This window comes from Chiloscyllium plagiosum, chromosome 32 (assembly GCF_004010195.1).
Source record: "Chiloscyllium plagiosum isolate BGI_BamShark_2017 chromosome 32, ASM401019v2, whole genome shotgun sequence".
Taxonomy (NCBI): domain Eukaryota; kingdom Metazoa; phylum Chordata; class Chondrichthyes; order Orectolobiformes; family Hemiscylliidae; genus Chiloscyllium; species Chiloscyllium plagiosum.
Genome location: NC_057741.1, coordinates 2,271,937 through 2,297,787, shown reverse-complemented (window position 1 = coordinate 2,297,787; position 25,851 = coordinate 2,271,937). Strand labels below are relative to the sequence as shown.

The window sequence follows — 25,851 nt, the reverse complement described above, 5'->3', positions numbered from 1 at the left end:
TCTATGGATCAAAGATCATCATTAACCTGACCTTTCCCCAAGAAGTTTTCATTTATAATTAAACTAAGATGAAGGAAGGAATATGTGTATCGGAATATGGGAAGTTAGCACATGTGCAAAAAGCCATTATGTTATTTCAAAGATGTTCTTTTGCTGCAAAAGATAATAATATTAACATACAAACAAGGAGGCACAAGCCATTGAGCACCTCAAGCCTGCTCCATTATTCAATAGGATAACTGACCTGACCGTAACCTAAGATTCACATTCATGTCACTCTTGACAACCCTTCATCATCTCCTTTAATGTCCACCTCTAATGTCTTAAAGATTCTCAAGGCCTCTGTTTTGACCACCAGCTGAGGAAGACAGTTCCAAAGATTCATGACCCCCAGAAAAAACATTCTGCTGAAATCGGGAAGCCCTCAAATCTTAAACAATGACCCGTCCAACCCAACCACAGTTCTTAATTCACTACATCTACCCTATCAAGACCTCTAAAGATCTTATATTTATATAATCAACCTTATGGACATCATGAACATATATATCTGTATCAGATCAAATAATACTGTGTGCCATGCCACATGGGTTAAGTAAGTGATCTAATCAGAAGAGTAGCCAAATATTCAAACTTAAATAGATTAGGCAAGCACATGACAACATTTGTAACTTCACCGTTACACTTTGCTCATTTTTGCTTTAACAAACCAGACTCTTGACCAATCAAACTTTTTACTGGAATAAACAAATGTGATCTGATTAGGGATAACATTTAAATACTTCCACATTTAGTACTTTTGCAGCATAAAGTATACCAACATTAAGATAATTGTTTGTTGCATTTCTAACGTTGTCTCCTTTATCTTTGTGCCAGTTTCAAAGATCCAGATACTAAACCATAGGGTACAGATTTTAGAAACATAATTGTAGGTTTCCAACATACATCATTACTCTTTCCACAATCCACAGAAGCACTGCCACAATTTAAAACTAAAAAGAAATGAGCAGGATTTCAACAAGTGATATTTTAAAAGTACCAATGTTGCTTAGTGGTTAAAGAAACACAATTTTAACTAAATCAGAAAAACTGAATGACTTAAACTCTAATTTCAGTTTGAAACCACCGTTCTTTATTGAGTGAAGTTCATTCAATGCAATTCGTAGTTTCCCTTCAGACAATTTTCTCAATCATAATTGTGTGATGTAGCAAACAGATGATTTGGCATGGTCTTGGTACAATGCAGAAAGATTCCATTTGGTCCACCATGTCTGCGTCACCTCTCAAAAACAGCAGATCACTCCGTGTCAGTAACCCACCTTCTTCTTATAACCTAGTGCAGTCTTTCCTTTCCGATAATAATTTAATTCCCTTTTGAATGCCTCAGGTGAACATACATCCAACACAAACTATGCTCCAGACCTGCTGCGCTTTTCCAGCAACACATTTTCATCTCCAGACAATAACCACTCATTATGTAAAAAAGCTTTTCTCATTTCACTTTTGCTTCTTCTACAAATTGATTTAAATCTGTGTCCTGATGACCTTTTCAGCAACTGGTAGCATTTTTTCTCAAACTACCCTGTTCTGACTACTCATCACTTCAAATGTCTCTAGCAGCTCTTCTCTCAGCCTTTCCTTCAAGGAAAACAGACTTAACTTGTCCAATTTATTCTCATAATTAAAATTCTCATTGCTGAAACCATTTTCATCAACCTCTTCGGCACTGTCACCAAGGCTTTCATATCTTTCCCCAAGTGTATCACCCAGAACTGAATGCAACATTCCAACTGAGGCTGAACTATTGGATTATACAAGTTAATCATAACCTTTTTGCTCTTGTACTCTACATCTCTATTAATAAAGGCTTGGACACTGAATGCTGACTTTAATTATTCTCTCAATTTGTCCTGCCACCTCTAATGACTTAAGCACATATATACACAAGTTCCCTGCTCCTGTAACCTCTTCAGAATTGTACTCTTTATTTTATATTCTTCATCTATGTTCCTCCTCCCAAAATCATCACCTCACAACTCTCTGCACTGAACTTTATCTGCCACAAGTCTACCAAACCACCCTACTGAAATTCTAAACTGTACTCTCGATAGTTTACATCACTTATTAAGTTTCACATCAGCCACAAACTTTGAAACTGTGCCCCATAAACTAACCATAACCTTTGATATGTACTATTCAATTGAGGCACTCGAGGGCATTGAATGATTACTTGGACAAACAAGCCAGTGCAAGTAGTGGGCCAAACAGCTTCCTTCTGTATTGTGACACTTCTGTGATATCAGGAAAAGCAAGAATCTCAACACTGACTACTGGGGAATTCTGCTACGAATTCCTCCAGCACCCCCAAAAAAATCCATTAATCATTCCTGTTTCCTATCACTCAGTCAATTTTGTACCTGGATTGTTAATGTCCCTTTTATCTCATGAGCTCTAATATTGCTCACAAATCTGATGTGGGCACTTTCTGGAAGGCCAAGTACACCACATCAACAAAATTACATCGACACTATGTGTTATCTCCTCAGGAAACTCCAACAAGTTACTTCAATATGATACTTCCACTCCACCCTCAACCCCCAAGAAATCCCTGCTGGCTGTTCTTCATTAACCTTTGCCTTACACCTTTTTCAAAGAATGGAACAACATTGGTTATTCCACAGTCCTTTGCCACCTCTCCCAAGTTTAAGAAAGACTGAAAAATTGTCAGGGCCTCTGCAGTTTACATTCTCATTTCCCTCAGTATCTTTGATACATCTCATTGGGTCCTGGTGCCTTGTCTAATTCAAATACAGACTGCTTAACAATATTTCCCTCTTAACAATTTTAAACCCTCATGTGGCTAAATATCCTTGCCTTCCATAATCTAGGTGTAACCTTCTTCCTTTATAAAGACAGATGCAAAGTATTCATTCATTATTCCAGCTATGCCCCCGCCACCAAAGTCAGCCAGGCTCCTTCGACTAGCTTTTTATTATTTATATGTCATCTGAATTAGACAAGCACTTTCATACAGGGCATTTCCGGTCAGCAGTTACCCTAACTCCTTTGTCTAATAGTCAAAGTTATGACCTTTGTACTATCAAACTGGCTTGAATTTATACATAGGCAACAAAGATGAAAGGGTAATATACTAAGCAACTGTGTCAGAAATACGACAATTAGCAGAAGTTTGTTTTCAATCAGTTTTTAAACACTCCATTATAACAGTGTATGTTGACAATTCATTGAAGAAAACAAAACTCTAAAGAATAAGGTTTGCCAAAGACTTACTGTGTGATATCCTCTTGGTAATGGTGGCTTTCCCACTGGATAAGGATCCACTGTATCAATGATTGTTTGTCGTTCCCCTTTCTGGTTAATCTTTTTGAATCGCCTGCGAGACTGTCTATGAGAAGCTTGTCGCTGAAAATATTCCTCATTTTCATCCATGTAGTCCACCTTCAAACAATCAAGAAGCTACTTTAATACTGACTCTACACATTCTAGTTTTCTCCTCAGCCATATAATCTTCCACACTACTGCATAATGTAGTATGTGTTCTGGCAATTAAGTGGAAGAACAACATTCCTTCCACAACCCTTTATATTTCATTTTGAGGATGCATGCCAAAAATTCCTCCAGCCTAAAATTGAGAGCACTTAGAGAAAACATTCTATTGCCATCAAGATTTCAACTATTTGTCTGAAGTACAAATCAGAGAATTTATACAATAAACATTTGTTAAATATAGAATACCAACTAAAATTATCCACCTCACACAAGTTCAATAATAGCTAAATGCATGAAGAAACATAATAGAAATTCAATTACAATTAAAACTCCAGGGCATTACTAGATCTGATTAAGGCATTTATATCAAATTTAGAAGTGATTAAAACGATCAAATGAATTAATTACAACAGTAACCAGCACTTGCGATTACGTAAAGTTAACTATTTATTTTATGCTGTTCTAAAACTGCCATTTCAAACGTTTTGCTTGCATAAGTCATCGAAACCAGCAAATGACATATCATTTTGAAATGAACGCATGCACTAACATGGATACACCTTCCACTGGCAATACTAACAGATCTTAGTGTTGAAGTTATTCATTAATCATAGGTGCATAAGTAAATTCTTTACAAATCTGAAACCAGCGAAATAAAAAGTACCACAGAATAAAATCCTTAAAAGCACTAAACTTCTATTTGAAGGTCTTGGATACCGAAGTTTCCGTGACTAAATTATAAACAATACTTATTTGCGTTACCTAAAACATGGGTAATGTTCAGGACATGAAACACAATGGCCCAGATTTTCCAGAAAATCTGCTGCCGAACAGGGTTTGTGGAAGGGTATCCTTTCCACTGAACAGCTAGAAACTGCAGCTCTCGACTGATACATGATCAATATGCAGTCATTAAACTTAGTGGCTAGCCCAGCAGAATGAAATATGTCCACTACCACACACACCTGAAACACCCCTCTGTTAATGAAGGCAATCTTCCAGTTATACTCTGGCCATGTGAGGTTTGCTCTCCAACTGTTAGATTTGGCACAAAATAGGAATCCAAGGTCTTTCAATTACATCAGTTGACGACATGCAGCTTGCAGGCTGGTAGTAATTCCAACCAAGCCAGCCTTTCCAAAAAAATTGTTGAGGCATAAAATGGGACCAGCAAACTGGCATATTAGCCAGCAGTTCAAAACTCCATCACCACATTTCCGATCAGCCCTCCAAATTCTGATAACATAGGGTATAAAAGGATACAAATCTCTCAGGCTAATATTTTAACAATATTCACAAAACTACCAACAGGTGCTGTAACTAGACTTCAACTGAACCAAAGGTCCCAGAGTCTGGTCATACAGCCATAGAGATGTACAGCATAGAAACAAACCCTTCAGTCCAACTCATCCATGCCGACCAGATATCCTAAATTAATCTAGTCCCACTTGCCAGCACTTGGCCCATATCTCTCCAAACCCTTCCTATTCTTATTCCCATCCAGATGCCTATTAAGTGCTGTAATTATACCAGCCTCCACCACTTCCTCTGGCAGCTCATTCCATACACCCACCACCCTCTGCTTGAAAACATTGGCCCTTAGGTTCCTTTTAATTTTTTCCCCTCTCATCCTAAACCCTCTAGTTCTTGACTCCCCCACACAGGGAAAAGACCTTGTCTATTTACCCTATCAATGCCCCTCATGATTTTATAAACTTCTATGAGGCCACCCCTCAGCCTCCGACACTCCAAGGAAAACAGCACTAGCCTATTCAGGCACTCCCTTTAGCTGAAATCCTCTCACCCTGGCAATATCCTTGTAAATCTTTTCTGAACCCTTTCAAGTTTCACGATATCCTTACACAATGAAAGATTTTTCTTCCTGGTATTTCTAACATGGAATTATCAATTTCAGGCTTAAATTTCTGAACTTTTCAAAACGACAAATGGCTTTCCAAAGTGTTTGTTTAACAATAAATATAGACTTCAGTGAAGAAAAAAAAGTATTGAAAAACAGCTTGAAGAAATCAGTTTAAAATCTGAATGGTTCATTTTATCTTTGTTGCTGGCTCATGACTCATTTAATCACAAATTTAACGTGAACAATCAGATAGCTAACATTTGAAAGGAATAATGTCCGATTTGTCCACATCTAAACAATGAAATACTTTAGGCTAGATTTACCAAGCAGCGTTTTCTTAAATTCAGTTCCAGAATGTGGGTTTCATTGACACTGTTCACTTCTCACCCATTGCTAATTTCTCTAAAGGTGGTGGTGACAGTTGGCCACTTCTTGAACCGCTGCAGACTGTGTGGTGTAGACATAACCACAGTGCTGTTAAGAAAGGAGGTCTTGGATCTTGTCATGCTAATAGAGAAGGAACATCTATATATTTATTTGTCAAACACATCAGCTTTAAAGACTGAGATAGTATTCCAGTAACTTAAAACAACAGTTTCTAAGATGGCTGTAATTCACAAATTGAAAAAAACCATAAAAACTGAAGTAAGCCTGTCTTAAGAAATCTCAGAGACAAAGGCAATCACCTTGAAGCAGTGTAAATGTGTCACCGCCTGACTTATTCGCAAGGTATCCAGACAATCATCTGTGCAGTCGACGTATTGAGGTATGTTTCAGATGTAATCACTCAAGACAGTAGGCTCTGGCTGAGAAAGAAACTCATCTAGCCATAATCCCATTATGTCATGAACCTCGAATCAACTATGTATGACCATGTTCAGGTGCTTGGTCAGGTAATGAAAAATATTCTGTGGTAAGGTGAATAACACTTCTGCATTTAAGAAACATCTGCTCCTGTTCCGTGGCTTAGAGAAAAGATGCCAAAGAAGCAAGATCCTGAGTACGGCACTCTCTCTATCCATATGACAAACCAGAGCCCTGCCTGGCATCTAACTATCCCTATGCTATTGCAGCTCTTCCAAGAATCAACCCAGCAGCTGCTGCAAGGAAAGATTAATCATCCATCAGCATACTTAAATCATCTTGACGCCGAATCCAAAGGAACCATCAAGCATAGCCTGAAGTCTGATCTTCTTTGGATCTACAACACCCTGTATATCATTTGCTTTTATTGAAAGCTGTGCACAAGCAATTGGGAGAGAACACATGTTGAGTGATGTACAGTCCAAGTGAGTGATCTTTCTGGGATTTTGGAGCTCCGTGGCAATTCACTGTAGAGTGGAAGAGGTGTTTTTTTGCTTTGTTTTTTGCTTAATAATTTATCTTGCCCAAAAAGACTTTACCAGCTGAGGCCCAGCACAAAAAAACAAAGAGTGGCATCACTGGAAAATCATAAGTTAATTGGTTGAATGTAGCTGCTATCTTGATTATAAATTGTTTTCAAATTAAACAGGAACCAGAAAAAAAATGCTTTATACATTAAAAGCAAATTTTTTAAAAATTAAGAACTAAGTAAATAAAATAGATGCAGGGCCAGGCAGGTGCCTGATGTGGGAACTGGAGGACCTTATAGCGAATATGTCGGAAGTATTAGATACTTGAGGAACTCTGGCTCAGAGTTGATGAGTTCGAGTCTGAGCTCTGAATACTGTGATACATCAGGGAGACACAAAAGAGTTACCTAGATGCTGTGCATCAGGCGGCAGCTGCACCATTATATTAACTATCTCAAATTCAGTTAGTGGTCAGGGATAGAACGGTGTAAATATGACTGAGTATGGTAGAGAGATCCTGAAGGTGGTGCTGTTGGAGCCTCAGCCCTTATCCTTGTCCAACAGGTTTGAGATTCGTTCTCTTTGTGTAGCTGAGAATGGGGTCTGTGGAGAGAATGAACAAACTGATCATAGCGTCATTGTACAGGGAGTCATTCAAGACTGGGGGTAAACAGAAATATTGTTGTAATTGGGGATAATATAGTCAAAGAAATTGATCCTGCTCTTTGCAGCCAGAATCAAGAGTCCCAAATGCTGTATGGCCTGCCTGGTGCCAAGGTTCAGGTTTTCTCATCTGGGCTGCAGTGGATCTTGGAATGGGAGGGAAAGGTCCAGTTGTCGAAATCCACATAGGTACCAGTGATACAAGTAAATAGAGGAAAGAGGTTCTGCTGAAGGAATATTAGCAGACAGAGGCTAAATTGAAAACCAAAACATTACATATTACTGCCTAAGCCACAGGCTAATTGGCACATATGATTAGAGAGGTAACTGCATGGCTGAAAGAATGGCATGAGAGAAATGGGTTCAAATTCATGGGCCTTTGTCACCAGTACTGGATAAGGAAAAAGCTGTTCTGATTGCTCGGGCTCCACCTGACTCGTACTGGAACCAGAGTCCTGGAGAATTGCATATCTAGGGCTGTAGGTGTAGATGGGATTTTAAACCAAACAGTTGACTGTTGTGTCTGTGTGATGGGTGGTGGTGGGAATAGAGTCATTCAACATGGAAACAGACCCTTCAGTCCAACTCATCCATGTCAACCAGATATCCCAATCTCATCTTGTCCCATTTTCCAGCATTTGGTCCACATCACTTTCAACCCTCCACATGCCTTTTAAACACTGTAATTTTACTGCCTCCACCAGTTCCACTGGCAACTCATTCCAAACACACACCACATGAAAATCTTACCCCTCAGATCCTTTTCAAATCTTTCCATTCTCACCTCTAGTTTTGGACTCCCCCACCCTAAGAAAAAGACCTTGGCTATTCACGCTATATATGCCTCTCATGATTTTACAAATCTTTATAAGGTCACCCCTCTGACACTCCAGGGAAAAAAGCCCTACCCTATTCCTCCTCTCCCTTTAACGTAAATCCTCCAATCCTGGCAATATCCTTGTAAATCTTTTCTATATCCTTTTAAGTTTAACATCTTTCCTATAGAAGGGTGACCAGAATTGTACACATATTCTAAAAGTGACCTCACCAATGTCCTGTACAGCCACAACATGACATCTCAACTCAATGTTCCGTCCAACAAAGGCAAGCGTGCCAACACCTTCTTCACCACCCTGTCTACCTACTTGCAAGGAAATATGCATCTGCACCCCTAGGTCACTTTGTTCAGCAACATCCCCATCAGGACTTTACAATTAAGTGTATAAGTCTTACCCTGCTTTGCCTGAACAAAATGCAGCACCTCACATTTATCTATATTAAACTCCATCTGCCACTCCTCAGTCCATTGGCCCATCTGATCAAGGTCCTGTTGTACTCTGAGATAATCATCTTCAATGCCCACTAGACCACCTATTTTGGCATCATCTGCAAACTTACTCATCATGCTGCATGGAAAATTATAAAAATCAAAGTTAAAGGAGAGGCAGAAGTGCAGGCTAGTGATGAGTCTGATTGTTACCAGAAAATGAAAGGGAGGGAAAGAACATATGACAATCATCTTGCACCATGAATCATATAAGAGATGAGAAAATTGATAATAGAACAAACTTAAAGGCTTTATATCACAATGCACTCTGAATAAAATTATTGAGTTAACAATGCAAATGAAGACAAATAGGTATGATTTTGCAGTGATTACTAAGACATGGTTACAAGAACACCAAGTTTAGGAATGGAATATCCTAGGACACTCTGTGCCTCACGGGGATAAGCAGGAAGGAAAATGAAGTGACGTAGCTTTGTTAGTAAAGGACTGAATCTGTATTTAGCGAGAAATTATATACAATAAATCTCAGCAGAAATAAGAAATAGCAAGGGAAAGAACCCCCGGGTGTAAGTAATCAACCAGCAGTCATGCAGTATAAACTAGGAAATACTAGGACTCGTAAGAAAGGTAGAGAAATAACCATGAGTGATTTTGATATGCATATAGGCTGGATTAATCAAATTCATTAATCAAGCTTGAGGGAAAGTTGACGGAATATATTAGAGATTGTTTCTTGGAGCAATATGTTTTGGAACCAACCAGAAGCAGGCTATTCTGGATTTATTCTGGATCAGTGGTGCTGGAAGAGCACAGCAATTCAGGCAGCATCCGAGGACAGGCAAAATCGACGTTTCGGGCAAAAGCGATTCCTGATGAAGGGCTTTTGCCCGAAACGTCGATTTTGCCTGTCCTCGGATGCTGCCTGAATTGCTGTGCTCTTCCAGCACCACTGATCCAGAATCTGGTTTCCAGCATCTGCAGTCATTGTTTTTACCTTATTCTGGATTTAGTATAGTGTAATGAAGTGGGATTAATTATTGATCGCATACTAAACAATTCTCTAGGGAAGCGCATGGTAGAATTTCAAATTTGTTGGAGGGCGAGAAACTGGAGTCCCACATTAGTGCTTTGGAGTTAGACAATGGTATTTATATAGGTATAAGGACAGAATTGGTTCAAGTGGACTAGCCAGGAAGACTAAAGGTAGGACAATTATGAGCAGTGGCAGATGTTTAAGAGAGACTCATCGCTCCCAACTAAAATATATTCCAGAAAGGAAGATTGTAAAAGAGGGAGACAACATCCATGGCTAAGAAAGAAATTAAAGATAATATAATGACAAAATTAAGGCATTCCATATTGCAAAGTCAAGTGACAGGCTGAAAGATTATGAAAGATCAACAAGGCATTACTAAAACAGCAATGAATAGAGCAACGATAAAATCTGAAAAAAAACTAGCACAGAATATAAAAATGGACAGCAAAAGTTTCCATTAGTATACAAAAGGGAAAACAGTAGCTCAAATGACTGTTGGTCACTTGAGGATCATAGAATCCCTACAGTGCAGATAGAGTCTGTTCGGCCCATCGAATCTGCACCAACTCTCCAAAGATTATCCCACTACCCACTTACCACCCTTTTCCATCCTCCATCCCTGTAACCCCGCATTTACCACAGCTAAACCACCTAGCTTGCACAACCCTGAACAGCATGGGACAATTTAGCATGGCCAATCCACCTAACTTGCACATTTTTGGACGATAGGACGAAACCAGAGCACCCGGCAGAAACCCACGCAGACACGGGGATAATGTGCAAACTCCACACAGACAGTCGTAATTGAACCCAGATCCCTGGTATTGAGAGGCAGCAATGTTAACCACTGAGCTACCACTAGGGAATGTGACTGGGTAATTAATAATATGGTTCACAGGAATGGAAGAGCCACTAGATCAGTATTTTGCTTCAGTTTTCACAATGGAGGACAGGAGTACCACCTAATAGTAATGGAGAAATGGAGGAGCTTAGAATGATCATCAACACAAGCCAAGCAGACAAGTACGCAGCACCAGCTGGCCTACATCCTATGGTCTTAAAGGAAATGACAACAGAGATAGTGGATCCATTGCTTGTAATATTCCAAAATTCCCTGGATGCAAGAAAGGTTCCAATTGATTGTAAAAATGTTAATATGCATTCTTATTCAAAAAGGAAAGGAGGCAGAAAGCAGGAAACCATAAACCAGTTAGTTTAACATGTTAGAATCCATTATTAAGGAAGTAATAATAGGTAATTGAAAAGGCAAAATGCAATCTGGTAGAGTCAAAACAGTTTTATGAACGTTTGACCAATTTGTTTCAAGTTCTTCGAAGATGTAACAAATAAGGTGGATAATGGGGATCCTGTAGATGTAGCATATCTGGACTTCCAGAAGCCATTTCACAGAATCCCTGCAGTGTGGAAACAGGTCATTTTGGCCCAACAAGTCCATATCGACCCTCAATAGTATCCCACCCAGACCCATTTCCCTACCCTATTACTTGACAGTGGAAGGTGTGACTGAGAGTGAGGAAAGTATGGTGACACAAGAACTGGATGAAATTTAGAGTGGGCGGCACGGTGGCACAGTGGTTAGCACTGCTGCCTCACAGCGCCAGAGACCCGGGTTCAATTCCCGCCTCAGGCGACTGACTGTGTGGAGTTTGCACGTTCTCCCCGTGTCTGCGTGGGTTTCCTCCGGGTGCTCCGGTTTCCTCCCACATCACAAAGATGTGCAGGGCCAGGTGAATTGGCCATACTAAATTGCCCGTAGTGCTAGGTAAGGGGTAAATGTAGGGGTATGGGTGGGTTTCGCTTCGGCGGGTCGGTGTGGACTTGTTGGGCCGAAGGGCCTGTTTCCACACTGTAATCTAATCTAATCTAATCTAATCTAACCTTGACAGTTCCCCCGACTAATACACCTAACCTACACATCCCTGAACACTATGGGCAATTTAGCATGGCCATTTCACCCAAATGCACAATTTTGAACTGACAGGAGAAACCGAAGCACCCAGAGGAATCCCACGCAGACACGGGGTGAATGTTCAAACTCCACACAGACAGTGGCCAGAGGTTGGAATCGAACCCGGGTCCCTGATGCTGTGAGGCAGCACTGAACCATCAAAGGGACTTTGTTTAGGAACTGCACAAAACATTAATATTTATGACCACATGGGGTTAGGGGTAATTTACTAGCTTAGAGATAGAGGATTGGCTAACCAACTGAAAGCAGAGAGTCGTGATAAATGCGTCCTTGTTTTGTCGGCAAGACATAACTAGTGGAGTGCCACAAGGTCCAGTCATTGGGCCCTAACTATATTAACAACTTGAATCCAAATTTGCAGATGACACTAAAATAGGTGGAAAAGTAAGTTACATAGAAGAAATACAAAATTTTCTAACAGACATGGATAGGTTAGGTGAATGGGCCAAAATTTGGCAGGTGAAGTTTAACACGGGTAAGTGGGAAGTTATCTATTTTGGTCAGAGGAACAGAAAAGCAACTTATCTCAATGGAGAGAACCTTTAGAGTGTTTTGGTGCAATGGGTTATTTATAAACTTGGCATCAAACAGACTAAAAGATAACCTAATAGAGGTATTTAAAGTGATAAATTTTCATAGATTAAACAATAATCCCACTGGTGAGAGGTTCAATAACTAGAGGTTGCAGATTTAAAATAATCTGCAAAATGCCTAGGAAAGAGATGAGGAGGAAGTTCACTTCTTATAATCTGTATCTGAAAATACAATGGAAACTCATGTCTCGACTGTATAATGATCATATATATTTGTAAAGGAGATTAATCTACATTGCTTTAAAAAAAGAAACACAGCCACATTATGAGGTGACTTCCAAACGTTACATGACTAATTAATTTACTGTCAATTATAAAGTAAACTGGTGTGTTATCGCAGCATCAATCATCAAGGGAGATATTTCAAATTTTGAGAGTTAAAGCTTTTGAGAAAAAGTTCGTGAGAAAAACAGGGCAGGAAGGACACCCACAGAAAATGCAGGCAGAATGGATAATGCTTTGTGAAACAACCATTCAAAGTTAACATAGCAGCCTCAAGTTTCATCTGCATAAAACATCAAGTTACCTCTGAAAAGACCTCAGGCAAACCATCAGAAAGAGTGGACTCCCAACAAGACGACAAATAGTTTAGCCAGCCAAGGGTTGTTGCACTGTACCAGGCAACAGAGTTACAAACTGCGTTGTGGGAAAGCTAAATAAAGAAATTTTTACTCCCTCTCAGAACAATTTCTGCTCATTCCACCTTTGGAAGCAACGGTCAAACACTTAACTGAAGAAGCCATCATAGCTACTGAATTCTGATTTCAAATTTTTAACTCCACGTCAGAAACAGGATCTTCAAGCAATGAATAGACCTGCAATAATAACAGACTGATTTTACTTCCATCCTTCTAATTATCTTTTCTTAATTTATCTAAACTTTGTGTCTATATTTTAGGTAATACAGACGAACCTCGATTATCCGCATGATATGGGCAGGTACTATTTCGTTTGGATAACTGATTATTCGGTTAATTGATTTAATGCCTCTCCTCTGGGACTCAGTTTTCTGAAGTTTCCTTTTTTTTTGCTCTGCCTGTTTTGCTCCCTCTCTCTCTGTCTCAGGATTTGTTTCTGAGCAGACACACACAAGTGTGTGAGGGACCTGTAGCACAGCTGAAGTCTCTCCTCTCTCCCAAATCAGTTCAATGGGATCGTCACAGCAAGCACTAGCCAAGTCTGTTCCCCGTTCAGGAGACTAGGCAGCAGCACACAGCACGCGGGCCCCCGACCCTCCATCCGCTCTCACCACCCACGGTCCGCTCCCTACCTTTCTGACAAGGTACAGGACAAATGTTGGAGAGATTATCTGGGAAAGTGAGGGTTTAGGGTACAGCCCTGTGTAGAACTCCGGGGAAAGTGTTGGGAGAGAGGGGTGGTCAGTCAGTCATTTGGAGACAGTGTCTCAGCTCCCATCGATGTCTAAGACTGTTCTCGACAGCATTTCAGTAAGCAGAGTTCTTTCTTAACCACCGTAAACAAAAGACGCAATCAGTGTCGGAAACACCTCTTTGACGTAATGTTTCTATCGGGACCTTGAAATCTTCTTCAATAATCCGAAATTCGGATAATTGATATTCAGATAATTGATATTCAGATAATTGAGGTTAATCTGTAATTCGATTTGTAACTTTCAATAATAGTTTCACAAAAAACTAACCTCACTTTTGTTAGAAATGATCTTGAGCTGTGAAGATTGGCCTCCAACGCAACAATCACTTTACTTTTTGTGATGTATAGTTCCAGTAACTGGAGCGACTCCCAATCTCATTTCAACCAATCATACGTATTTTGCCCTTTCTTACTTTAAAACTGCAATGCTCTGACCTTGGCACACTTGCTGAGCAAAACTGTTAACATTCATATGTGTTATTAAAAAAATTTAAAATATTTGTAATAGATTTGCATAGATATAGCTAGCTAAGTGTTTTTCAATAAATTCAAACGTGAACAACTTTTGCCTACTCTTTGCCATTTCCTTCATTTGCATAAATAAACATGCATGAAACATCTTCCAAAGTAAGCAGTTCTTTATCAAGGATATTGAAGGGATGCACTGCACCAGCTATTAGAGTAAGTTTACAAAGGGTCAGTAAATGTTGAATATCATACTTATACAATTTCAGATGCAGTGGTTTTTTTTCCTCAAAAAGTTAAACATTTTAAATTAGAAAAATTGAATTAATTTGTAATTTTCATTACCAAATATCTGAGATACAATGTTTATTACTGAAAAGAACTAAAAACTTTCATTGGCTATTTCCTTGAATAATGATCGTCTTTCCTAACCTTGAATGTTTTGGGTAATTACCATGAAATCCTTCTGAAACTCAATGAAATAAAAGGATACAACTATTTTAATCATTAATCATAGTAATGATAATTAACTTAATCATCATAACCAAATTAAATGCCAATGCTTTGAAGTGCAAAGTTTTACAAAAATATTCTCCTTACTAACGCAATTAATTTTTAAAAATATTGTATCTTGCACTCTTTTTAAGTAAAGTTATGACAAAACATTTGAAGGGCTTCAGATTTACTTGGTTTTAATGCCAAACAACAATTACATTTGGGATACTTCATTGATTATGTTCACAAGTACAGAACTGTACAAAATTGTAACTTAAACAATGGATTTTGGCATGCATTTAAGAGATCACGACTGAACAAAAGTGAACTTGCAAAAATATTTACACCATAAAATCTTTAAATTAGTTTCACCCTCCTCTCCGACCTATCACCTTCATCCCCACCTCCATCCACCCATTGTACTCTTGGCTACCTTCTCCCTAGCCCCACCCCCCTCCCATTTATCTCTCCACCCCAGAGGGTCCCTGCCTCATTCCTGATCAAGGGCTTTTGCCCGAAACGTCGATTTTCCTGCTCCTCGGATGCTGCCTGACCTGCTGTGCTTTTCCAGCACCACTCTAAGCCATCCAAAAGATATGTAACAAAACTGATTAAACAGATGCTTTTTAAAGGAGGAATGCAAAGTAAATGCCCAAACTTCTAATTCTTTAGGGAAAAATTGAAATTTCAACTGATTTAAATACATTCTTGATTATACATTATAACTCCTCAGGTAATAGATACTTTCTATAACTTTAGAATACAGTGAATATCCTCAGCATATTTAGTAGTTTTAGGACAGTGATAATGCCCCCATTTCATGGCCAGAAAGTGCAGGTTCACTGGAGGGGTGACAGGTTGATGAAAAGAAATCCACAGTGCTTTTAAAACATCTTTCTATTCTAAGGTTTTCTCTGCAAGACTTCGTTATACCACTTATCAGGGAATATTCAGGAAGACCAATGAGCAGTGCATTCCATGCAATGGAATTGATAAAAGCATGCAATTGATGTTGATGACAAGGAGATACAAAATATTGGCCAGAGAGGAGTTTTTGTGTAAACACACCAGTCACCATGATAAATAAATTGTGCAGTGAATTTAAAGTACAAATGCACATCCAATCCCTGTATACCATAACATGAAGATCACTTAAAAATACACCCAATTTAAAATTTGATTAAAAATATGATACCAGAGAGTAAAATTGTTTTTTAAAAAATTAAAATTAATGCCAAATAAAGAGTAAAATCCAAACAAAATAAAACAAAATCACTGGTCGCAATCTTCTCTCAAACAGAATGCATTTGGGGAGTACTGAACGATCAGAAGGAGTTTTTCAGAACAGTTATTCAAAGTACAGTATTTTATTAGTTGTACTTGCTATTAAAATATGAATCTTACCACAATCATTTCTGAAGGTTCTAGTACAATACATTCACAGCCACGTCTCAAACTTCCTGCTGAGCGCTTGCCAAAACTTTAAGGGAAAAAAAAGTATGTTAGTCCTTAAGCAATGTGAAAAAAAAGCACTAATACATATGAAAACCTGTGCAATCACATATTTTGATACAGCATTTCTATTCAAACAGAATTATCTGATACAAATCTAATACTAAATCTACATAACAAATTATATAAGCAGGTCAATTCAAAATCCAACTGTAACTTAAAACTTTTTTTTGTTAAAAGAATTAAGCTGACCACTAGTGCTCGTTTTTATATCCTATCAGTTCACAGGTATTTTGGTACAGAACCTGCCTGGCAGTATATGCTCTTACATCCCTGTAGTTAGGAACAACCTCCAAGATAATGTAGTTGATTCAATTCACCATGGTTATTGTCCAAGCAAAATACAGAGGAACCTCGATTATCCGATCACCAAATATTCAAAACTCGGATTATCCGAACAGGATCTGAAGGTGAAACCGTTGCAACAAAGTGCTGTTACTGACAATGGTACCTTGATAGAGTCTTTTGTTTACAGTACGGGTAAATGAGTGTTATCTGCACTGAAGAAGTTGTGCAAAGAGGTGTTAATGACACTGGTGCAACAATCTCAGTCAGTCAATTGTAGCAGTGTTAAAAATAATTTTAACTGACAATGGTGCAACAATTGAGTTTTTAGTTTAACTGAGAAATACCTGCATTGAAGATGTGCAAACGTTGCAGCAAAGAGGTGTTAACGATACTGGTGCAACAATCTTAGCCAGTAATTGTCGTAGCGTTGAAAGAATTTTAACACAAAAATGACTGACATACTGAAGGATTTAAAATGCATGACAAAATCTGTGGAGTCTTCATTCCCTCTACGACTTTTTTTCAAGTTTGTATCTGATATAACTGATTGAGTCTGTTGTACATACTTACCATGTCTGAAGAGAAAGCAGATCGCAGTGACAATTAAATAGAAAAAAGTGAGATTGTACAGCCTCTGGCTCATGGTGAAAAGGCATCAAAGATTGCACAGGAGTACAACATTAGAATAGCCATAGTGTCTGACATCAGGAAAGCAAGCTTGGCGAGTGGCACTTCAAATGCTTTAAAAATAAAATCCATGACCAGCAAATGACAAGCAACTCTACCAAACTGTACTTTTGTGGTTTTCACAGCAGCGTGAAAAGGGGATTCCCATATCTGGCCCAATGATACTAGAAACTAGCTGCCAGTTTCCATGAACGACTCCACACCGGCAAGTCTGATCGCAGCATATCATTGGGCTGGTTACAGCACTTCAAACATGGTCAGGGCATTAGGCAACTCAGCGTTCTTGGAGAGCAGAAGTCCATGGGTGACAGCACCGAGGAAGTCTACAGACAGAAACTCCTTCATGAATGATGAATCGCAAAGTATGAACTTGAGCAATTGTATAATACTGATGAAAGTGGATTACTTTGGTGTGCACTGCCGGACAAAACACTTGAGTCCAGCACAGAAAAGCAGGTGTCGGGACATAAAGTGCAGAAGGACCGCATCACGATTTTCCCTTGTGTCATTGTCACCGGCACTCAAATTACCGCTTGTCTGCATCGAGCGATATACTAATCCACGTTGCTTCAAGAACTGAGACAAGAACTTGTTTTCCGTGAAGTACAAAGCACAAATTAAGGCATGGATGACATATCCACTTTTCTCATCTTGGTTTCATGAAGATTTTGTACTTGCTGTCAGGTCACAAGCACTGGACTCGAGAAATATGCCCTTCTGCTTGTTGACAATGCATGGGCACACGCTGTGAAAGGCAGCCAGTTAGAATCAGCATACAGAGCTATCAAGTGTTTATTTTTAACCACCCAACACCACTTCAAGGTTACATCCACTCAATCAGGGAATCATCGCCATTATGAAAAATATTATCACTGTAACGTTGTGTGCCATCCTGGGTGAAGACAATTGCAGAGAAAGGAGTACAGGAAATGATGAAGGCATTCACAGCTTTGTTCATGATTGCTGAATCTTGGGACAGCATCAAGCCATCGACAATCACAGAGTATTGGTACAATGGCTTGCATGGTGGTAACTGTGACAGTGAAGAAGACACCTGTCCAGATCAAAAGCTAACCACTGACATCACCAAAAACCGCTCACAGCTGGGATTAGGAGATTTTGCAGAGGTTGAGATTGATGCTTGGGTGAACTACGACAACGGACATCGGAACAGAGACACTTGGCGATGATCAGATAGTCACAACGCAGTCACAGAAGGACAGCGGGAAAGTACGGACACCGTGGATGGTAAGGAAAATCTCATACAACACCTTCTCCAGTCCCATTAATGAAGCTATTGACCATTTGCAACTTTTCATGGAGTGGTACAAAGCTCAAGACAATTCAATGCCGTTAAGTTGATGCATCTGTGCCAAATGTTATAGCTCACAAAAAAAAGAGACCACAGCACCCCAAGCAACAGCCGCTGGATGTTTTCTTTGAAAATAATATCCAACCACCACCTCAATGAATTTTACTTATTATACAGGTACACAAAAGTGATTTGGTTTGGAAAATGTCATGAATTTTAAGCTCTATCCAGTTTGTACAAATTTTAGCGATTGAATGAAATAAAAACTCTGTAAACTTGCTTTTTAATGCAAGTATGTGCAGTACAGCTTCCTTTGTTTAAGGTCAAATCAATTATCCAAATAATCAATTACCCGAATGAAAAACTGTCCGCCCATCGACTTTGGATAATCAAGGTTCCTCTGTACTTGGAAGAAACTCGAAATGGGGACTAGGTTTTCTGCCCTCTCGGTGGAGATGAGAAGGATAGCAGGTGGGTGAAGTTTATTAGAGTCGGAAAAAAGCAGGTTTCAAGGTAAACTTTAACGATCAAGGTCTCTCACGAGGTGGGTTGACCTTCTCAACAGTAGTTATCATGAAGCTTAACTACTTGCATTAGCATCTCATTAAAAGCACAACTTCGCTGAATGAAGTCAGCCTTCCTAATTAACGCAGTTGAGAAAACCACCACTGCTTCAGGCACCAGACCAGTTTCCCACAAGTCTAGCAACACCTATTAAGGGAGAGAGTTAACTTTAAGTTCAATAAATCAGAAGTCAGTGGATGTGAAGCCTTAACTTTGGTTCTCTCTTCACATGTCCTGCCAGACCTGTTGAGTTTCTGCAGTAAGTTGCTTCTATTTCAAGTCTCCAACATCCACAGTATTTGGTTTTTATATTAGTTTTCCTGGCAACATTCACTTCTCCCTGGACTTTGGTTAAGTACTTACTTTTTAACATTGTAGCAATATGGCATAAATGGCCTTTGTATTAAGTTTCATTGGTTAAGGGGAGAGAGCAAGGGAGAGCTGACATGACTAAGGGGGAATCAGACTGTGGCTGAAGGCCATTTAATAGACAGGACAGAATGGCCATCAATGGCTGAACATCATGTTAATAAACGAACATACAAATTTGGAGTTAACAAGTTGTCTCCACTAGCCTGCTCTCTTATTCAACAAAGTAATGGTTGATTTGATTGTGGTCCAAAATCCACATTCCCAAAAAGCAGTGAATCTTTTGTTAATTAATCCAGCTGATTGTGTTCAGTTTGCTCAACAGGTTTAATTCCCACACTGGCTGAGGTTACCACCAGACTTTTATCATCGAACCTCAACTAACCTTCCTACTTATCTTTGTATCACCAGCAAATGTAACAACCATATATTTGGACCAGTTATCCAAGCATTGATATAAAATGTACAAATTAAGGCCCTAACACTGTAACATCATTGGGGTAGGAGAGATAGTGAAACAAGACTGGACACTGTCTATGCAGGGTGGAAAGGTGACTCTCACACCAGTTTCAATCCTATTCCAGGGAACTTGGGATCATCATTGCAATAACATAATCAAAGTAAAATAGCTGTCCACAGTGCAGTGCCTGCTGCAGGAAACTTACGTGGAGGTGTATCTGTGGTAATGAGGAACTCAATGTGATAAGTTTAGAATTTAGCGAGTTTTGAGAAGATTTGTAGCTCAGGTTGAGGTTATGGATGTAAGTTTACTTGGTGAGCTGGAAGGTTCATCGTCAGACGTTTCGTCACCATACTAGGTAACATCAGTGAGCCACCGGTGAAGCATTGATATTATGTCTCACTTTCTATTCGTGATTAGGTTTCCTTGGGTTGATGATGTCATTTCCTGTTCTTCTTCTCAGACGGTGGTAAATGGGGTCCAAGTCGATGTGCTTGTTGAAAGAGTTCTGGTTGGAAAGTCATGCTTCTAGGAACTCTCGTGAGTGTCTCTGTTTGGCTTGTCCGAGGATGGATGTGTTGCCCCAATCAAATTGGTGTCCTTCCTCATCTGTATGTAAGGATACTAGTAATAGTGGGTCGTGTCTTTTTGTAGCTAGTTGATGGTTGTGTTCTGGTGGCTAGTTTCTGCCTGCTTGTCCACTGTAATATTTGTATTTTTTATTTCAAAAATATACTTTATTCATAAAATAATTTGATAGTCTGTACAGTTGGTCATGCCATACATATGTAAACATTTGCATACAGAGATCAGAATTTATCATCTGTATATACAGGTCTGTACGTTTATCAATCATATGGCCATATATTTAGCTGAGGCATCAGCAGGGCCCAAAAGACCGCGTGGGCCCCTGTTCTTCTTAGGCAGACAGACGTTACACAGTGGTCTTTCCCCACTGCACCTTGGTGGCAGCTGCCTCAAACTTCAGCGCGTCCCCCAACACGTAGTCCTAGACCTTGGAATGTGCCAGTCTGCAACACTCAGTCGGGGTCAACTCCTTCAGCTGGAAAATCAACAGGTTTCGGACCACCCAGAGAGCGTCCTTCACCGAGTTGATGATCCTCCAGGCACAGTTGATGTTCGTCTCGGTGTGCGTCCCGGGGAACAGACCGTAGAGCAGAGTCCCACGTCACTGCGCTGCTCGGGACGGACCTCGACAAACACCACTGCATTCCTCTCCAGACTTCTTCTGCATAGGCACATTCCAGAAGGAGGTGTGTGACAGTCCCGTTCCCCCCGCAGCCGCTTCGAGGGCAGCGGCAGTGCGGCTCTGTGTCCGGGCGTGCATAAAGGATCTCACAGGCAGAGCCCTTCTCACCACCAGCCAAGCCATGTCTTGGTGCTTCTTGGAAGGTTCTGGCGATGAGGCATTCTGCCAAATGGCTTTGACAGTCTGCTCAGGGAACCGCTTGATAGGATCCACCCTCTCCTTTTCCCCGAAGGGTCTCAAGGACACTACATGCTGACCGCTTCCTGATGGACTTGTGGTCAAAGGTGTTTTTCTTCATAAACTTCTCCACGAAGGATAGGTGATACGGAATGGTCCAACTACTCAAAGCGTTCCGCGGCAGCGAGGCCAGGCCCATCCTTCGCAACACTGGGGACAGGTAGAACCTCAGTATGTAGTGACACTTGTTGATATTTGTTACAGTTCTTGCAAGGTATTTTATTAATGATGCTCATTTTGCTTGTTGTCTGTATAGGGTCTTTCAAGTTCATTAGCTACTATTTTAGTATGTTGGTGTGTTTGTGGGCTACCATGATGCCAAGAGATCAGAGTAGTCTGGCAGTCATTTCCGAACTATCTTTGATGTGGGGAGAGTGGTTAGGGTTTCTGGGTGCATTTTGTCTGCTTGTTTGGGTTTTCAGCAACAAACCTGCCGAGTTCTCAGCAACAAATCCAAACATGGATGCGGATTGCTATTTGTCTGCCTGTTTACTCTATATTGTGTTTCGTGCAGTCTCTGCATGGAATCTCATAACTTACGTTAGTCTTGCATATGATGGGTAAAGGACCTTTTGCCCTGGTGAGTTGTTGTCTGAGCGTAACTGTCAAACAGGCAGACAACTAGCAATCCACATCCACAAACTCTAACTAGCCACTAAACACCATGGCCAGCTAATCCTAGTAGCCATGCACAAAGATGACAAGGACCACAAATTCAACTGGAACAACACAACAATCATAGGGCAAGCTAAACAAAGGACAGCCAGAGAATCTCTAGAAGCATGGCACTCAGCCTTGGACTCCATCAAAAAGCACATTGACCTAGACCCAATATACCAGCTACTACAATGAACAACCAGAACTGGCAACTGGATCCAGCAGAAACGGAACCAAATAAATTCCAGAGGACAAAGTACAGCAGCGCTTCACAGCAGGCTGTCAAAAAGTGTGGCGCTAGAAAAGCACAGCCAGTCAGGCAACATCCGAGAAGCAGGAGAGTCAACGTTTCGAGTATAAGTTATTATTCAGGAATGTGGGGGAGGTCCGAAGGAGCTGAGAAATAAATGGGAGTGAAGTTGGGCTGGCGGGGTGGGGGAAGGTAGCCCGGAATGTAATAGGTCGATGAAGGTGGGAGTGAAGGTGATAGGTCAGAGTGGAGCATGGCGCAGATAGATGGGAAAGATGATGGACAGGTAGGATAGTTCAAGAGGGCAGTGCCAAGTTGGCGGGATGGATCTGGGATAAAGTTGGGGGAGGGGAGAGGAGGAAACTGGTGAAAGCAACATTGATCTCGTGTGGTTGGAGGATCTCAAGGCAGAAGATGTGGCATTCTTCCTCCAAGCATCAGGTGACTAGAACCTTGAGGTGAAGGATGCCCAGGACTTACATGGCCTTGGCAGAGTGGGAGGCGGAGTTGAAGTGTTTGGCCACAGGGCGATGAGGTTGTTCAGAGCGTGTGCCCCAGAGATGTTCTCAGAAACATTCTGCAAGTTGACATCCTGTCTCCTCAATGCCTGGAGGAAGAATGCCTCATCTTCTACCTTCGGACCCTCCAATCACAAGGGATCAAAGTTGATTTCACCAGTTTCGTCAACTCCCCTCCCCCCACCTTATCCCAAATCTAACCCTCCAGCTTGGCACCGCCCTCTGAAACTCTCCTACCTGTCCATCCACTCTATCCTCCACTCCAACCTATCACCATCACCCCCACCTTCATCTACCTATCACATTCCCAGTTACCTTCCCCCCAGCCCCAAACACCTCCCATTTATCTCTCAGCCCCCCCCCCCCCCAGGCCTTCCCCACATTCCTGACGAAGAGCTTATGCTCAAAACACCGATTCTCCTGCCCCTTGGATGCTGCCTGACCAGCTGTGCTTTTCCAGTACCACACTTTTTGACTTTGATCTCCAGTATCTGCAGTTCTCACTTTTTCAAAGGAGGCTCCAAAGCACTGAAAATGTCACCTAGACAGGGGACAAAACATCTGCAAATCAACTTCCCAGCTTAGCGAACATACCTACACCATGACAACTGGCACCCGAGCTACAAATCTTGACACAAACCTTGAACATATACAAAATGTATTACCCCTTGATATTATTGATACTCTGAGATCTTTAAAGACAATAATGACAGTCATGCATTTTAGAGCCTTGCATTAACATAATGATGTTTTTTCCCAGCTTGTCAGAACAATGTGCTATTCTTACACTTTTTCTCCAGAAAATACCAGAAATTGAGTCTTCAAAATAAACACTGTTTTAGTTTGCCCCTGGTTTATGGTTATATGGCACATATTTATACAACATACAAGTATGACACATAACCAGTCCGGCTGATTCCTAAGTTATTTAAAGTTCTTTACCCTTAACCTGGGCCCCAACATTCCAATTTCACAGCAGTCCAACCCCCATTGCTAGGCTATTCCTTTCTATGGTATCACAAACATTAACCTCACGCAACTAACATTCTGTGTCACAAACTAAAATCAATTTAGCATGCATCACTATGGCTGTGGCTTCTCTTTGCCAAGATACAATCTTCAAAAATGACAGAAGTTTATAAAAACAGCATCAGATTATATGCATTTTACAACATATCAAAGTGCATGCTGCTGCATTATGACTTAACAATTTAAGTAATAAAGCAAGAACGATGTGCTTACTAAACCATATCAAAATCCAAAACAAAACAACTTTCCAATAAATCATTTTTTTTTACTACAAAATGTCTATCTTTACTTAGCAATGGAACAATACTAGTGTGAGAAGTCTGGAAATCTTGACTGTACAAGAGAACTGAACTTAACTAAAGCTGATAAGAGATCGTCCACACTTATGATTGATGTTGTAATTGTGGAAAGCAGGCTGCCAAGACAATGTACTCTTCTGTTCAACTCAGTTATTGTGAGCAAAACATGTTTTAGTCCATTTGAAGACTGATATTTACAATGCTTGGGGAAATTGAATCGATTTAATCAGGTTTTCCGCATGCAAGTGAAACAAAGTGCAATATTGCTTCTAAATTTGTCAATAATAACAAAAGAGAAGTCAGCAGAAAGCTAAGATGTTCCAAGTTATTTTTCACTGAGTAATCACTGAAAAGATTTAAATTGTAGTCGAGAAGGCATTCAACTGTTTCTGAACAACGTCATTTGCTCTTAACTGAGAGGGTTACTCCACTGAAATGGTTTATTTTTTCATTAAAATGCCAATTACATTGCATAGGGACTCTTGAAAAATATGGTGCATAACTGTACACAGACTGTAAATTAATAAAATGGAAAGGTATGTAAATAGCTATCAACATTTGACCAGCCAATTTCCCAGAAATGCAATCAAAACAAATCTGAAACTCGTTTCTTATGCACTATACTAAACAAATTATATCAAATACATTTGGAAACCTTCGACACGGACTCTCATTTTGCATGTTTAATCCCTTACAGGCTCTTTAAATATCTACAATAGGCATCTACAACAACGAAAAAAAACTAACACAATTCGACTGAATTACACTAGCACTCACCAGTCGAGTGTGCGGCCATTAAGAAACAATTCAGCTCATTATCTGAACTACACCGACACCGCAATGATGTTTGCTGCTTAAAAAAGTAAAAATACAAAACAAATATAACTTCAGCGACAAGCAAAACAATGCTCTAACCCATATATTATAGATAAAGTCGAGTTCTACCATTTTTTTTCGAAAGGCCTTTTACTGTGCTGCACTTTTTTTTAATGGCAAACTTTTGGAATCTATCTTTCTCTTGTATTGCTGTTCGTGGAGAGGCAAGTAAAACGAAAATTCCATCGGACGACTCATTTCCGGCCTTGGTGACCTGACTACCTCGACTGGCTGCAAGATATGTGCAACAAATGCTGCAAGCGCATCGCTTCCGCATTCCATGGTTATGACCTCAGCTAGTGTCTGACAGCTGCTTTTCAGACGTTGCCATTCAAGAAATGGCTGATTACTAATCTGATACTCATTTTAGCATGTGCCCATGTTCCAAGGTCATTCAAAGTACTACCTTGGGTACATTATACAATCAGCTTTAAAAACGTTTATTTAACCTCTATTTACATAACAGTCGTACTACCTTCATAGACGGCCCTACTAATGAACAAAGGCTCAGAGATAACTGGAGAGAAAAAAACCTTTAGTCTCAATGTAGATAACAAGTGATTGGTTGCCTTTCGCATTATATTTTCCCAACTAGTGTTTGAGTTCTCAGTTTCTCCTACAAATCAGTGACCTTCACAAATTTCTTTTCCACTCACCACAACCTAGAATCTCATGTACGAATTTTCCAGACCATACATGTACAATTTTTAAATACCTTTTCAAAGTACAACGGCATTGTAGAAAAAAAACTTAAGTGGAGCAACTAGCCAAAGCATTCCGTTATTTGGTTGTGCCATTTAGAACAAAGAACAATACAGTACAGGAACAGACCCTTCGGCCTTGCAAGCCTGTGTCACCACATTTTGTCCTTCCATACCAAAACTGTCTTCACTTAC

General features: G+C 40.1%; 1 protein-coding gene across 6 annotated transcripts in view; it reads right to left on the bottom strand.

The window, feature by feature from the left end:
- Positions 1 to 25,851, bottom strand: part of rapgef2b (Rap guanine nucleotide exchange factor 2b) — a 386,293-nt gene that overhangs the window by 215,120 nt on the left and 145,322 nt on the right. For 3 of the 6 annotated variants that reach the window (XM_043674010.1, XM_043674011.1, XM_043674017.1), the window contains 2 exons: positions 16,032 to 16,107; positions 3,292 to 3,459 (listed from right to left, as the gene is read on the bottom strand). In XM_043674010.1, the coding sequence (XP_043529945.1) occupies positions 3,292 to 3,459; positions 16,032 to 16,107 (244 nt within the window). Of the gene's footprint in view, positions 1 to 3,291; positions 3,460 to 16,031; positions 16,108 to 24,856; positions 24,936 to 25,024; positions 25,154 to 25,851 lie in introns of those variants that run through there. The other 3 variants (XM_043674012.1, XM_043674014.1, XM_043674013.1) reach the window with 3 other exon arrangements.